The sequence below is a fragment of the Rhamphochromis sp. 'chilingali' genome (assembly GCF_963969265.1).
Source record: "Rhamphochromis sp. 'chilingali' genome assembly, chromosome: 20".
Lineage (NCBI taxonomy): Eukaryota > Metazoa > Chordata > Actinopteri > Cichliformes > Cichlidae > Rhamphochromis > Rhamphochromis sp. 'chilingali'.
The window spans coordinates 24,111,672-24,128,277 of record NC_137947.1 but is presented as its reverse complement, the minus strand read 5'-3'; the positions used below and the strand labels follow the sequence as shown (position 1 = coordinate 24,128,277).

The following is a 16,606-nucleotide window of genomic DNA, read 5'->3' as shown; positions in this document are numbered from 1 at the left end:
CTGACTATGAGGCGATATCAAGGACCAGATAGGGGCCAGAGACTTTCTTGTCACAAAGAGGTAAATAAAATTTGCAGTGATCATCAGGTGAACAACCGTAAATGCAAACAAAAATGAATCATATTTTTCACATTTTCCATTCAGACACACTCAGCAAAAATCATGAACCACTCCTTATTTTTTTATATCTTGCTGGGAAAACATGTAAACACACATAAAAATACACCACAAGTCACAAAAACAGAGGTTTTAGAATTCTAACAAGCTTGAAAGTCAACATTTGGTATAATTGCCTTTTATTCTTCATGATAGTGAATTCTTCGAATAGTCTTCAGGAATAGCTCTTCGGGCTTCCAGGAGGGCATAGAAAGATCTTCTTTGAATGCTGGGTGCCTTTATACTGACATTGTCTCTTTATGTGTTTCTCTATCCATGTGTGTTTTTACTGCATTGGCAGTGTACTTATGATTATTCTGATGCTGATCCACAATATCACTGACTGAAATTTTGAGCAGTCAAATTTAGATAATCTCAGAAAAGCACTATATAAATACAGTCCATTTAGGAGGATATGATGATGTAGAACATGTGGTGAAGTAAACAGTGAAGTAAATGCAAAACCATGTATTAAACATTCAATGTCACTCACTGCTAATATAAGTGATGGAAGTTTTATTTTTTTAATACGATAAGATAAATATATAAGAAAAGATCTAATGCTGGGAGTGTCACAATATGCAGAAGCAGACTGTATGTATTGTGAATACTGGACCCAAATGCAGACACAAAGGAATGTGAAACAAAACTTAAATTAACAAAAAGCGAGCCGTTTAACATGACTGATGGAGAAATACAAAGCATAAGGCAAACAAAGACAAGAATAAACAATACCCTAAATTGGGGAAACTAAAAATAAACATGAAAAACCCGAAACGTGAAACTTGGCATGGAGACATGGCGCAAAAGACAAGATCCAGAATGGTGCAAGGGAGAGATGCACAGTGGCCATTAGTGAGCCAAATCTGAACCCCCAATAAGAAACACATGTTTATTTTTGGCATTTCCCCGATTAAATTCTGTTTTGCTTCTGTTCTGCATGTATTTAATGTAATAGGTTGCAGGATTTTCACTCCACTTAACAGTTGGCCCTCAAATCTTTTATATATTTTTTGTGAAATTGAATGCACAGTACCTGTTTTGTGCAACAGATTGTAAACTGAAAACACTCTTATGGCATACTGATTAATAAAACAAGAACTGCACTGTTTTTGATTCATTCCTCAGAGAGTTGATAACTTTAAGTCTCAAAGTTAAACACAGATCATGGAATATGTACAGTAGGACATCATCCAGTCTACTGTTCTGTGACCTGCCCTTGCCTCCTGCCAAATCTGGAGCAGCCACCAATATTTAGCCTTCTCCAAAGATCAGCCTCAGGCCTAAGTTGTTTCTTTTCATTCTTCTGTCATCTTCATTATCAATAACTGTTTATTTGTATTGTGGCTGTGCCCAGATCAAGTTACAGACTCCTGGGCACAAATGTTTGATGGACCCTAACCAACTTGTTTTGATGACTGGGCTTTTTCACCCCTCTCTTTCATAAACTTGTGTCTCTTGAGAACACCAGAGACCTGCTTCTGAATAAGTGCTGAAACAATGAAGCAGAGCTCATTGCATTTTTAGATGTGTCTACTTAGGAAATATAAATCAATAATAATAATATTAATAATGCAAGTAAAATAGAAATAATCCCTGGATTATCCCTGGACCCTTTATAACAACACAGGATGGGAACATATACAAAAATATACAATTATATATACATAAATATCAGCATAAATTACAATTTATTGGCAATTTAAATCAAATGCTAAAAACTGGGAAATATGTTAAACTTTTGAAAGTTATAAGCAAGAAGACATTGAGCGATTTCAGGCACAGGTAAATATTCAACTGCAGGTAAATTCTGAATAAAATTTCTGAGGGCAAAAAGGGTAAAACAAAAAAGGTGAATACTTAAATATTAAAAAGATTTGTTTTTAACATTATTAAAGTTTTTTTAAAAAAAAAAGTAATTAGTCAAACACATTAACTATGAAGAGTCAGTTCAAAGTTGGACTAGGAGCGACGAACAAAGACCAGGGACAAAGTAACACACCGGCCAGAACTATGGAGACTAACAGAGACTATTTGTAGAGTTAGGGCTGATAAGGAACAGACATGGAACAAAACACAACTGAAAGTGATCAAGATGATCAGAAGACCTTTAAATAAGAGCCTAGAAAGAGCCATCTATCAAAGTGAAATAGAAAGCAACCCAGAAGACCCATTACTGAACACAGAGACAAAAAGACTCATGCCAAACATAAAGACAGAGACAAGGGAATACTGGAGGATAAACGTATAAACACAGGAAAACAAGAAAGAGGAAAGAGCAGACGGAAACACAGAGGGAAGCAAATGCATGAGGAATTCATCAAAACAGAAGCTAAATAAACACCAAGTATTCAAAACTATGTCCATAGACTAAACAGCTTGTCCCTGTTTCTACAGCCTGCATTTGGATCCTAATTCTATGCTTCATGACAACAAGAATTAATGCTCAAGATCCCTAAAATGAAAAAAAAAACAAAACAAAAACCTTAGTCTAAATATAATCAAAAACTTAAAAGCTAGACAGCGAAATCAAACAGAATGCACAGAATATTAAATATGAATCCACAAAATGACAAAACCCTAGAGCCAAAACCAGGAGCCATGACACAGATCGAATATTTCATATCTTCAAAACATCTATAAAATTTGTGAAAGTTGACACACAATTGTAACAGGATTGTGTTTATCTGTTTAATTCAACAACAATCCTGTGTATTGTTTCCGTGCTTATTTTTTCAGCTCTACACTCTCACCTAAAGGCAGCACACAGTCACGCTTTCTCTCTCTGTTTCCCATGTCTGAGCCAATCATCTTTTCCCTCTCCGGTGATATTGGCTAAATGGTTCACACTCATTTGGATGGACGGAAAGATGGATGGATGAGGTGCCAGCTGACGTCACAGCTATTTCACTGTGCAATTCCAGCAGAACAAATCAGACTCATCAGGGACACTGTGGGTGGACTCAGGAACACTTCAGTCCTGTATGCTATTCTTTTGTTTAAAGCCCAATACAACCTGAAATAGAAAGCAGCATCACTACTTTGCAAACATCCTGTAACTTTTTTTAGTTTATTGGAGGTGTAATCTGCAATATCCACGGTATTTTCTTTTCAGCACTATCAATGATGCTCAGCACTCACTTTAGATTTAAACAAGAAGGTATAAATAGCAGCGATAGAGGATTTTTTTGGTAGCATTGTTGTGGAATTACTGTTTGTGTCAATGATTAAATAAATGGAAATAAAAATAAGCAAGAACACGTCTTCTTCTTCTACACTTTGCATACATTTATAACTTTTGAACACTTTTAAACTCTGGTTGACAGAGATGGAACGGTAAAACCTCGGATATGCTGAATAAAAGTGAAGAAAACATTTGGCTATCACATGCACATGTATACACTAATTAAAATGATTTATTATCAGAGTGTCTCAACATTCAAAGGCCAATGGAAATTGTGTAAAACATCCCATGTCACACTCCACTAGTTATCAGAAATTTTCATCAGACAATGAAATGCACACTGAAATGTTTGAGAGATGTGTTGGCATTAAAATAAATATGAAGAACATGATGAATGTTTTTAATTATTTTTAATTAAATATTTTAGTTGCTGCAGTGGCTCCATGTTGCATTTTTACTGTTAAATCTACTTTGGTGACATTGTTTCTGAAACCAGGAAGCTTTTAAAAAGCAGCTCATTAAAAGAAAAAAGGTATTAAACAAAAGAGTTCTTGATTTTTTTTAAGGTGTGGCTTAATTTTTGTTCTATATTGACCTTTCGCATGAACGTTTTTATGCTCCAGAAGTTCATGATTTATATTCATCCACAGCTAAAATAATCAAGTCTTTTTAAACTCCATTGCTAATGCACTGTTCAAATGCCCATTTTCAGGATGACAACGAAGGGCTACTATACAATAACATTTATAAAATCATGCTAACATTTGAAATTCACAGCTGTTTTATTCTTATTCTAGTTTCCATCCAGGTCTCAGAGCTTTCGGTTTCATTTCCAGTCCAATTTCCAGTTTTCCCTGACCTGCACTATAGTTTTGCACGATGAGGAGCTCATGGGGAAATGATCAGATGAGTCAACATCAACCCTGGCATATAAGTTAGTTATTCCTGCGTTTAATCAGAAGAAACAGAATAACACTCCCCACTAATTCCACCATAGGCCTCTTTGGTTCCGTGAGCAACACCAATGACGAAAGCAGCGACCCACTGACGTCTCAGGCCCCTGATGAGTCTGATGCTTCTTGAGGAATATCCAGGTGTATAAAACGGCAGCAGAGCTGAAGGTAAACAGAAAGACAAAGGAGAACGAGAGTGAGGAAACATCGGAGCAGCAGTGTGGACATAAAGAAGCGACTCAAGATCAGGAGTCTGGGCAGCACAGCAGAGAGAACCAAACCAGACAACTTTCTCTACCGCACATGTAAGATTTTCATTTGTATCATAGTAATTCTGGGGTTCCTTTGAGAATTTGTGTTTGTTTTCGTATTTGGTGGGGTTTTAGTTTTGGTGTTATGCCCGCTTCCATCGGCTTTTGGAAACGCTTTACTAATAACTGAAAGTTGAGTTTTACATTGAATAAACTACTTGTTTTGGTTTAAACAGCAATTAGAGGCATTACACTTCTTGACGAAGGGTAATAAGACTCCTCGACATATCCGCGCTGTGCACAATTACGCATGGGACCGCGCCAGATGTTTTTCTTTCCTGACAAAAGTAACAGTGTTTCGTAACGGTTATATCCCTGACAGCCTTTCGAAGATAAACGCTTTTATTTCGTTTCTTCAGTCAACATCGAACTCTCACTGCACTGAGAGTCACGGAACTGAGTAGTTAAAAAGAAATTTTGAAGCAGAAAGTTACTGATAAAGATATTTAGACTTCCGGTGATAAATTTACTCGTGGTATTTTGATGGAGATCGCAAGCGTTTTCTCAATAACTCTTTTGAATTATACATTTCAATACCACGTCAGATTGTGCCAACACAGTCAAAGTATGTGGTATGTGGAATTATATCTTTAGTCCTACCCTGTGACGGCGACGCGCGCAATTGCGCATTGGATTCCGATGGCTTCTTGTCTTCTCTATGTCAAGATCGGCACCAAAGGGGAAATTAGTTAGAGTTCGTTCCACAAATAGTCCTCTCTTCTCTGCATTTGCCTCGAGAAACTGAACTGGACTGTTGCGCGTAATTCCGGATAAAGGATATCCTTCCCCTGTTGGCACGATCAGATATACTTTCTGTGTTCCAGAATGAGCATAACCCTTCACCATTTCCATCTTCAGGTATAAAGCGATGGTACAACGAACCGGCCCCCACCTGCTTCTCCTAATAGCCCTGTGCAGTGTGTTGTACTCCCGGACCCTAAGTCTACCGCACACAACCATAAGGTAAGGGCAAACACGTGTTATTTACAAAAAAAAAAAAAATGTATAGAGAAGGAAATGTACCCAACACTGTATGGTAGGACGAACAGCTTTGTCTTTCGACTCTGGAGCCGAAACTTTTATGTTCTTGAGTAAATTGTTTAACTTATTGGTTTTGCTGAGCGCAGATGACATGGATATGAAACTGAAAGAGTGGGGAAAGTTTCCTCGGTAATAAATACAATGAGGTATGCGATTAACTGCATTAGCTGAATGAACCGTTCATTAAATGTAAGCATCGGACTTCTACAATAGCGACCACTTTGGAACTATTTAAGAAACTTGTTGGGGGTAAAATCTGAGATATTTGATCATTATTTATCATTACACTATCATATTACTGAGAAACTTACATGATTTGTCATACGGCAAAAGCAATAAAAGATTCTGTTACAATCATAAGCACAATGGGTATGTCTCCGGTTTAGTTTGGATTAAAAGTATCCGGGTTTTTAATGTGAATGCCTTGTGAATCTGTGCAGAGCGACGAGACACGCAGACGGTCTGTTTACCAGCGGATATAGCAAACTCCTGGGACAGCTATCAGCACGGAGGTACCTGGAGTCTCTGATTGGAAAGCGGGTCAGGTAGGTGAAATAATCCCCCAAAAAGCATGCTAAATTTCGCTTTTGAGAAAGCAGTGGTTCTTTCTTATGCCCAACCCTGTTCTTTTTATTAAATGTATATAATGATTCGTGTTTAGGCTTAATAAACTCGTGTGTAACTCTGTCAATCCAGACATGAGAAGTATTTAGAGGCGTTTAAAATATTTTCGGATTATATAGAAATGTTAAGTTTTCAGAAAATTCTAAATAAATGAATACATAAACAAAGCTTATTATCTGTAGAAAATTTCTTTGTTCATTGACCAAAACCACAGTCAAGGACCAGTTGTTGACCATAAACCATCAAAATATGGGTGCTAAGGAAAGTAAAGTACAGTTTGTTTGTTTTTTACCTTAAAGCTATAAATTAGGTTGAAAGTTGATTTTTCTCCAAACCCCCAAAGTTCATATTTTATTTCATCGAAAACATTTAGTCATATAATCAAATTAGATACAAATAAAAGAAATGAGTCCAAGAAGACTTCATAGAAATGTTATATTTACTTATATTTACAATTGAAAGAGTTCATGCTTTTTGTAATTGCACATATATTTTAAAGGTTAATCAGTGACATCACATCATGTTTTTTATATATTCTAGAGGAACACACACCCATGCACACACACATGACAACATGAGTCACAGACCATGAGCTGCACTGAGTTTGCATTAAGACCTGCTGCCCTCTGAGCTATGGTATCACTCTGCTGTCATCTCTTCTGTTCAGTGATGAGCTGATGGACGAGCCAGCAAAGCGTCACACAGACGCTATCTTTACAGACAACTACAGCCGCTTCCGCAAACAGATGGCTGTCAAGAAGTACCTGAACTCTGTCTTATCAGGAAAGAGAAGGTAGGAATCAGTCCTTGTGTTCACTTTTTATCTCACTGTATACACAGATAGCTTTCTTAGTTTCTGAAGCTGCTTATGGATGAACAGAAGAATACATTAAGAAAATAATGGAGCTAAAAGCACATTTACTTTGATTACTTCACTCCATTTTGATGGATGCTGGTTTTATTTGATGTATAAATGAGCTTGATGGTTGCAAATCACAATAACCAGTTGGTAAATTGATAAAGTGGCTCTGCTCAAATGTATTTATACATTTTTTATTTGGGTATTGAGTAAAGCAAATTTGCTGAATATTGTGCAAAACATGCAGCATTTGCTTTAAGAAATCCTCATTTTAAGGTTCATTGACTAGACTGTTTGAATTACCTGGACATGTATTTGTAAAGCTACTTTTCTACAAAAACAATAAATACAGAGTCCGTCGGATTCATAAGGGTGATAATTTGTACATTTGATTATGTGAAGAAAAAGACCTTTAGAACCTCAAACGGAATAAAATCAACTTTGGTTAATATATATGTTTGTGCATCTTCAAAACTTTGTCACTTCAATCACTTAATACACAAATAAAAATAGTACACTCATCTAACTAGAAGAAAATACACTGAACAATTGTTATGGTTTGTGAAGAAATATGGAAAGGGATAATGACAAGTCTTTCAGATTATTTAGACCTGTCAGGTGTTTATTTAAAAAAAAAAGTGTGGATCTTGAAACCCTCTTTCCTCCCCGATGTCCTTACACCACACAGCCTAGAAGATCCTGTAACCAGCGAGGAGTCCAGGGATGAACCCAAAACCTTCCAGGAGAGCTACGACGACATAAACGTAGACCATCTCCTAAACAACTATCAGCTGGTAAGTACAGACACATATGCACACTAATACACAGTTACTTGCAGGGGAGAGAGAGCATCAACATCAATGACACCTATTGGTTTCTTTTGACTCAGAATTTTGGAGCCTTAAAACGTGAGGCATGCTAATGCCAGCAAGCGTAGTTAACAGCCTACATTCATAAACTGTACAGCTGCAATGCACAGACATATTACCTGAGAGTCAGTGCTAATTAATTAAAAAGTGCTAAAAGCCACCAAAAGCACAAACAATGTTAAAAGGTCCAGTTTTATGACAAGTATGAAGCTAAATTTCTGAAGTAACTTTTCACACAATTAGTACCTGACTATTAGTCAATGCTGTGTTATGTATTGCAGCTTTTAACCTTCCTCTCTGCCTGTTCTTTGCTGTTCTTTTTGCAGGCACTTTGAGGAGAAGTCCATGCTCGAGTGAATACCTCAAGTCATCCTCATGAAACCATTCATTCAGAAAAAACAACACCGTATTAATCCAAAGGACATTCAAAAGTCAACCAACAATGATGTGTTCTCCAGTGTGGTTATCTAGCTATCTGTTCATCTACACAGTACACATTTTCACTGTATATATACCACATATATATGCACAATGCTAATCGCAAAAGAATTTTCGGGCCGCACTGAGCAACATGCATGTGTCAACAAATGGCAGCAGTGGATAAAAAGGAGGTCGCTCTTGTTCTATTAACCATTTCTGGGGAACAACAGCAGTGTTAAATTTAAGAGAATTGTGTCCCATGAACTTTCAGTTGAAAATTTGAGCCATTGACTATTGATAGAAAAGTGTGTTTTTTTTAATAGCATACCGGTTGATTTACAGTGGATATACTGGCTTTACTGGCCAATATCAAACATTCATTGGAAGATAAACATGATTAATCTGTCACAAACCTTAATTTGTCAGAAAAAGGTTTAACTTCCAGTGGAAAAAAAACAATCCAAAATTTTATCTAAGGATCTTTGGCCCTATCCGCTTTTGGGATTTTAAATGACCCAGTCAAGTTAAACTAAAATAATAACACTCAATCCAATTTCATTTGCACAGAGAACATTCCCAGTAAATTTCATATTCATGACATATTAACTTTGGTTTTAACTAGCCAGCACTTGTCAAATTAACTTTAAATGGAGCATTCAAATCTATGTAATTAAATTCAGACTCATTTCATTAACTGTCAGTGGAGCATTGGTACAGCTGATCTTCAGTGGAACATAAACAGTGTTAACTTTTAGTGAAATTACAGCTTTATGCAAATTTCATCAGGCTACTTGTCACATTTTGATTTTGTGATTACTTTTTTTTTAAATTAATTTTCAATGGATAATTTCCCCTGATTATTCCTAATGGTATAACTTTTCCATTAAATTTAATCAATTAATTGACATGTTGAATGTTAATAAAAACTCCATTGTTTTTAATGTCTTCATTTTTCATTTCAGGGTATCTGTAATCCTCTCAAATTTAAGTAAAGCATTTGTCCACTCAAACTATAAATGAAATGTGATTTATTTGGTTTCCAGCCAGAGGTACCATTTGTAAATTTGTTTATTTAGAAATGTTCAGTTGACCCATTTAATGTCAACAGAACAATAGTCATAAGATTGACAGTGGAAGATTTGATTGATTTCCTTTCAACAGGATAGATAAATTTATTGCTCTTTAATGTACGGTTGTGTTAAATTAAAGTGTTGTCCCAATCATTTTCAGTATTGCAGTCATGATCTGTGCGCACACCAAGTTGTCAGAGAATTCATAAATGTTCTTTTCATGGGGGATTCACAGGCGAGGAGGACACACATTGAATGGACACAGATGCATATAATCACTTTACATTATTCAGTATGTAGAGCAAAGAAGTTATAACTGTGCATAGACCTGCCTTTAGTGTATTTAGTGATGTAAACCAGTCACCAAATAAAAGATTTTGGTTTATTTTTCAAAGCTGATGTGTTTTGTCTGCCTGATTGTTTGATGAGTAGAGAGCTCATTGCCTTCTACACCCAGCTGATTGTAAGTTTGAGGACAAAAGTTTGTTTAGTGGGAATCTAAAGAAAAGTTGGCAAAAGGTTGGGTTTGTTTGTTTGTTTGTTTGTTTGTTTGTTTGTTTGTTTGTTTGTTTGTTTGTTTGTTTGTTTGTTTGTTTGTTTGTTTGTTTGTTTGTTTTTTCATTCTTAAATGTGTTTCAGACAAGGAGGCAAATGTTTTGGGGTCAAAATCAGCATGTGAGTTGTTTTTCCTGAAAGCTGAACATTAAAACAGAATGCTATCTCTCTTACACAATCCTTTTTTCCCCATCAGATTTTAACTGTTTTAAAATATTATTGCTACTCTGGGACAACCAATCTGAATTTCTCAAAACACCATGAACATAACATGTAGATGATAACATGTCGACACATATGAGCATGAAGCACCAAGCGGCCTTTACTTTATCCCTGTGGGTTTCATCTGATTGACATAAAGATTTGTGACAGTGACATAAACAAACTGGATATACCCTGAGTGCATTTCTTTTGCCTCAACCATTTTCGGTGCCCAGAGAAGCAGGTGTTTCTGTGTGGGGATCCTATCAGGATCTGTTTTTAACAAAAGGCAATATGTTGCCAATGGCGATCCACACATCATGTCTCTTTCAGGACAATTATGCCATTTATTTAGAGTCACGGTCGGTCAACCGGAAAACATCTATAGCTTAAAAAAAAAAATTAATAAATCAGTCAGTCAGTAAAAAATACAGACCATGTTGAGATGATCATAAAGAAAACAAAATGAGCATGCCCCCTGTGAAAAATATGTTGACCACACCACATTAAAGAAGTTCAGTCACAAGTTAAAATGAATGTGGCGCATTATAACCTGTGATTCCTCAGTTGTTGTTTCTAAATTACTGTCGGACTACTTATCACATAGAGTCTTGAACTTGTACATTTTCTAGGGGAGAAGAAGATTTGGCAATAAGTAACTCAATTTATTGCTTAAAGACCCTTGGAGACCCTAGAAAACAATAAGGAGGAATTTCAGCACCATGGACAGTGACACTGGGATATTATGAGTTTTACATCTTTTTGTTTTTATTTTATTTTCTGATGTGGTTTTTCCAAATGTTTGCACTGGGAAGGGGCTGGATCCTTGTTTTTTTGTCTTTTGTTATGTCTATTGATATTTTGTATTATTGCATTTGCGGCATTTGGAGTTTTGTATTCTTAATTCTTATCCCTACTTTTATTTTTTTCCATGTCTATTTAAGTGCTATTTATGACACTATGTTTGCACTGAAGCACCGCAGCAATTTCCTAATGTTGTAAACCTGCTCAACATTTGGCAATAAACCCCATTCTGATTCTGATTCTGATCTCTGATTGTAGAATGGGAGGGAGAGCTTTCAGTTTTCAGGCCCCTCTTCTGTGGAACCAGTTTCCAGTTTGGATTCGGGAGACAGACACTATCTCTACTTTTAAGATTAGGCTTAAAACTTTCCTTTTTGCTAAAGCATATAGTTAGGGCTGGATCAGGTGACCCTGAATCCTCCCTTAGTTATGCTGCAATAGACGTAGGTTGCCGGGGGATTCCCATGATGCATTGAGTTTTTCCTTTCCAGTCACCTTTCTCACTCACTATGTGTTAATAGACCTCTCTGCATTGAATCATATCTGTTATTAACCTCTGTCTCTCTTCCACAGCAGGTCTTCTATCCTGTCTCCCCTGGCCCCGCCCCTCCCTGAGCCTGGTTCTGCCGGAGGTTTCTTCCTGTTAAAAGGGAGTTTTTCCTTCCCACTGTCGCCAAAGTGCTTGCTCATAGGGGGTCATATGATTGTTGGGCTTTTCTCTGTATCTATGAAGCGCCTTGAGGTGACTTTTGTTGTGATTTGGCGCTATATAAATAAAATTGAATTGAATTTTACTTTCAGCAGTTATTTGTGGTTGGTTTCTTTATGTTAATATTCTCAGCTTTTTCGGTCTTCTCTTAGCTTTTTCTGTCTTGCCATTTTCTTTATTTTGATAGTCATCTGTCTCTGTTCCCATGTCTTAGTTTATAATTCCCCATGTCATATTTTCGGATTTAGTTCTGCATTGTCTCCCAGGTGTCTCCATTCTGCCCCTATCACCCCTCTGTGCGTTTATAGTCACTGTCTCCCTTTGTTCTTTGTCAGATTGTCATTTACATACTTTACATACTTTACTTAATTACTTTACCCAGTGTTGTGTTCTGTTTCTGTATCTACTTCAAGGTTCAAGGTTGGCTGTAACAAGGTTGTGATGAGGGGTTATTTGAGTTACTGCTGCCATCCTATCAGCTTAAAGCAGTCTAGTCATAGCAAAAAAGGGTGATGATGTGTCTTTCCACTCACTTGAGGCAACACTGAAGATGACACAGGCTTGAAAAGAAAAGCTAAAACCACCTGTAGAGAGGAGAGGAAGGTGTTTGCAACAAGATTGCAATACTAAATGCTGCCCTTTCAAAAGAATTTGCATTCAAGAAGCTGTAACAGAAGAACACGTGATTGTCAGATGTGTTTGTCTCCCTTTATCTTAGTGGATGATACTTTTTTGTTTTTAGAAAGAAAATAAAGAAAAATTTGGTTTAGTAATAGTATAAAATAATTGCTCGAAACTAAAGTTAGTTTGGAAACAAAAATAATATTAAACAATGTCAACTTGATCTCAAATCTTTCTTGACAATAAACCTGATTGGTATGTTTCTTATCATGCTGTAAAGCTAAATCAGGGTTTTCAGTTACACTTGTGTAAACAAACAAACAAACAAACAAACAAAAAACATCTTCTTTCAGCTCTAAGGTTTTGCAAAATTAGGGCATAAAGTAATAAATCTTGTCTTTAACAGGTCTCACCACGTGGTAAATGCAAATGAAATGAAAACACAAAAGTAGTGTTGAATTTTTACTCCAAAAAAGTAATTTACTACAGATTCCTTGTTATTATTCTTAAATGCAATCTAGCATGTTACTTCATTAACTGCCTGAGAAAATAATTTATTACTCTACTCGTTGCATTAGTTTTACATTACTCTGTAACACAGCCTGAAATACATTCTCACATAATTTCCAGTTAACAAAATAAAGCTGAGGTTATAGTCCCGCCCACTGACACAAATCCTAATGAGAACATACAAGATCTTTGTTTTAGTGTTTACCTACACAAACCCGATAACAAAAAGAACATTTTAAAACCCGTTCAAAGAGCCTTTAAAGCCATTCTAGGAACATACAGTTAAAAATGAAGGCTACAATGCTGCAAGCTGTACTGCTCGTCACCACCTTCATTAGCAGATGAAGAAGTAATTAAGGCGTCACTCTGGGTTCTCAGTTATGAATGAATACTTGGAAACCTCAATGTTCATGAGCACTATTGTCAAGAAGAGTGGCCCAAAATTTTTCCACAACAACGCAAGAGATTCATAAACAACAAGATGACAGTTACTTCAGGTTATTGCTGCAGTATGAGGTACAGGTTGGGGCTCCGTAATTCTGCAGTTTGGTTTAGCTTTTGTTAAATAACCAATGTTACAATGCAAAATGTGATGTGCTGTTGCTTATCAGGGGTTGCGTGTAAATAGTTTTAGAAACTGGCAAGTTCAAGATGATTTTTTATTATGTTCAGATACATAAAACCTTGGCATTGACAGATGTGTGTGGTGTACTTTGGTTTTGTTTAGCTTTGTTTTTTACCATGAATGTATGTTTTCAGAAGGAATCAATAAGATTTGGACTGGGTGCTACATAAAGAGCTGATTAGTGGAAAAACCTAAGATGATATGATTTTTTTTTCTTTTTCTTCTTTTTTTTACAAGAAAAAGTCAAAATAGCAGTGCTAATGGCTCACAGACTCGTAACGTCACTCCACAACCACAAATGAATGCATCTTGTTCAGTTGTATAGTTTGCCTATTATAGTTTATTAACACAATTTCTGATATAATCACAATTCAGCTTTTAGAAGTAAGTAAATAAGTATGTTACACCTTTGATTCCTATTTAGTTGGTCTTCACAGTTTTAATGTAAGTGTGTCGCACTAGATAATGGACTGCAGGTCTGTTGTGTCATGTCTAAATGATTGTATCATGACTAAAGGTCTAAATGTAGCTGTGCTTTTATCCATGTCGTCATTCTTCATGCCATTTAGGAGACGTCTCAGTTATCCCACTGTGAGTTTCCACAGCTTTGCTGTGTAATGACTCCCACTGTGGGAGAGAAAGGTTCCCTGAGATGAAGTTCGCGAAGCTTTCTCATTGGTAGCTTTCTCACTGATCAGCAAAGCATCAACTCGGGAATCAAGTAAAGGATCATCACATAAAGATTTCTTTGTTTTTTTACTATAATGTGTTTTGTTTTGTTTTTAACAAACTCTCCGTTTTCCTCTTTCCTCTTGCTAAACTTTTGGCTCTTGAAAGGCTCATCCATGGAGTTTCACAGGCTCCAGTTTTCCCAAAAGCATACTTCTTGATAATTCGGACAAGTTCCAATCATAGTGTCAACCTATGAGGGTAAAAAACCAAGCCCAAGCTGAAGCTCAAGTTTGCTTCTAAATATAAATAGTTTCACCAGTGTTTAGGCACTTGTGATAACTACCCCCAGATTGTATCCCTAAGTGGCTATGTCCATCATTTATGTACAGTCTCTCCTTTGCATGCACAAACCTGTCACGTCTACCTGAAGTAACAACATTTTACACTTTGATATGTAAGTTTTGTTGTCACCATCTGCTGACAAGGAAAGGAAAAAGCTACTGGTTTTCTAGCAATTTTCTTTTGTGATAACTGTCGACTGTTGAGATTGTCTGTGATGTTAGAATTTCTCTAAATCAAGCTGACGAATCAACATGACCTTAGTGGAGAAGAACAAGCTGTCTTTGTTCATGTGTAACAGATAACTCAAAATACTCTGGTTAAATCGAAGGTTAACAGTGAACATGTTAAACAACTCTTCTTCATAGCTCAATGCTAATCTATATTTTGGATTTCTCTTTTAACTGATAATTATGTTATGATTAATTTTTACTGTCCTTTGCCATTTTTACTATAAAGTCCTTAAATAATCCAAAAGGTAAACCATTCTTGCCCCCAAATGACTGAATTCTGGTGTTAGGTAAAAATGTAATTGCTTGCTTTCAGTTGTGACTCACTTTGTTTACAGGTGTCAAAATGGCAGCAGATATTTGACTCATAAATGTCATAAGCAACGTTCTGCAGGGTCGACCCACATGCAACGATCTTATAATTAGCAGGTGTTACTTGTTGTGGGTGAAAAACTTAAATTACTTCGCTGATTCAGTAAAACCAATCACCAATGTCAAACTGTGCTTGTACAGTAACACTTTGAGCTAAATGCTCACAGTGACGATGTTGACATGCTGATGCTTAGCACTCCTTACCATTTTCACTATCGTAGCTCAGTGAGTTAGCCTTGCTAACATTTGTTAATTAATCTGTCATCTTCTGCCACGTTGCCAACCAGAACTGCCTGCAGAGATCATAGAATTAGTTTTTCCTTTAGGAACACATGACAGGAAGTAAAGCAAAAAACATCAGGGATAATGAATTCACTCATTGTCCAGTGCAGTCTTGAAAAAAGACTACTACTCATACCTGCTATCCTCCATTACAACTATCAGTGTGGTCAGTTTACATACAGTCATCATGGGCATGAACCTTCAATGAATGAACAGTCCCAAATACCCAGCAAAATTGGTTTTGGAATGGATAAAGCACACTAGGTTTATGGAATGTGCCAGGAAACCAACTAGTTTAAAGGAAGTCTACCAGTTATGCGCAGATGACTGGTAGACAGATAGAATTATGCCAGAAGTTGCTATAAAAGTGTCTGGTTGAGATGTTGCTTGCTCAGGGACATTTAACCAAATATTAGTAGAGTGGTGTATAGTTCGGCCTACTGGTATACTTTAAACTACGTGTGATTTAAAGTAAATCCAAAATAAATTCAAACCTCTTGCTTTTTAATTTCTTTAGAAAAAATAATGCCACTGTAAATAGAAAAGTCCACTCAAAAGATACACAAGTAACTATGTCCTCTTTTAAGCATGGCAGTAGTGTATACCTTATATACTTTATACAAATATATACATAAAGTTTTTAAAGTGTGCATGGTTTTAAACACATGCAATAGCTTACACATCAATATTGTGAGGATATGTGATTGTGTGTGTGTGTCTGTGATTACTGCCTGCTTTGTCGAGGGGCTTCACTCATTAACTATCATCACTGCTGATCTTAATGGACCAAAACAGAGTAAAAATAGACGGAGAGATAGGGCTGCAGCCTTTTAACACCGAGCACTGTGGGTGGGTGTTTGCGTCCTTGTGAACGTGTGCGCTTGCTAAAGCTCAACTGCTCCTTCTACGATTCTGCTGAGGACACTCGTGCATCCACAGAGTCATAAATCCAGCATGCTGCTCAACTTCGCACCTTGTTGTTGTTTTTTTTCTCTCAGCACTGTTGACTGATAACACAAGACTTGGTTGCAAACCTTTAGTAAGTTCATGTTGTCTCCACTTAGCTCATACAACAAACAGCAGAAATTATTTAATATCAGCTCGTTAGGCGAAAAGGCAGCTTTGCACACAAAACCTGGGTCAAACAGAAATGAAAGCCCTTTTGATATTTGTACAGGTCCATTTATCAGCTGCCCTGG

General features: G+C 36.6%; 1 protein-coding gene across 1 annotated transcript; it reads left to right on the top strand.

Moving 5' to 3' along the window:
• The first annotated feature begins 4,468 nt into the window (after window positions 1–4,468).
• Window positions 4,469–9,199, top strand: vip (vasoactive intestinal peptide). The gene is made up of 6 exons (XM_080869193.1): window positions 4,469–4,598; window positions 5,463–5,567; window positions 6,086–6,190; window positions 6,937–7,062; window positions 7,817–7,922; window positions 8,324–9,199. Coding segments are annotated over exons 1-6 (453 nt in total). The 5' UTR covers window positions 4,469–4,596; the 3' UTR covers window positions 8,333–9,199.
• Window positions 9,200–16,606: the final 7,407 nt, after the last annotated feature.

Bases quoted from the DNA above. Each gene is read 5' to 3' on its own strand.
- vip (XM_080869193.1), top strand. The intron at 6,191-6,936 runs GTAGGTGAAATA...TCTTCTGTTCAG, and splicing joins CTGATTGGAAAGCGGGTCAG to TGATGAGCTGATGGACGAGC. The intron at 7,063-7,816 runs GTAGGAATCAGT...TACACCACACAG, and splicing joins GTCTTATCAGGAAAGAGAAG to CCTAGAAGATCCTGTAACCA.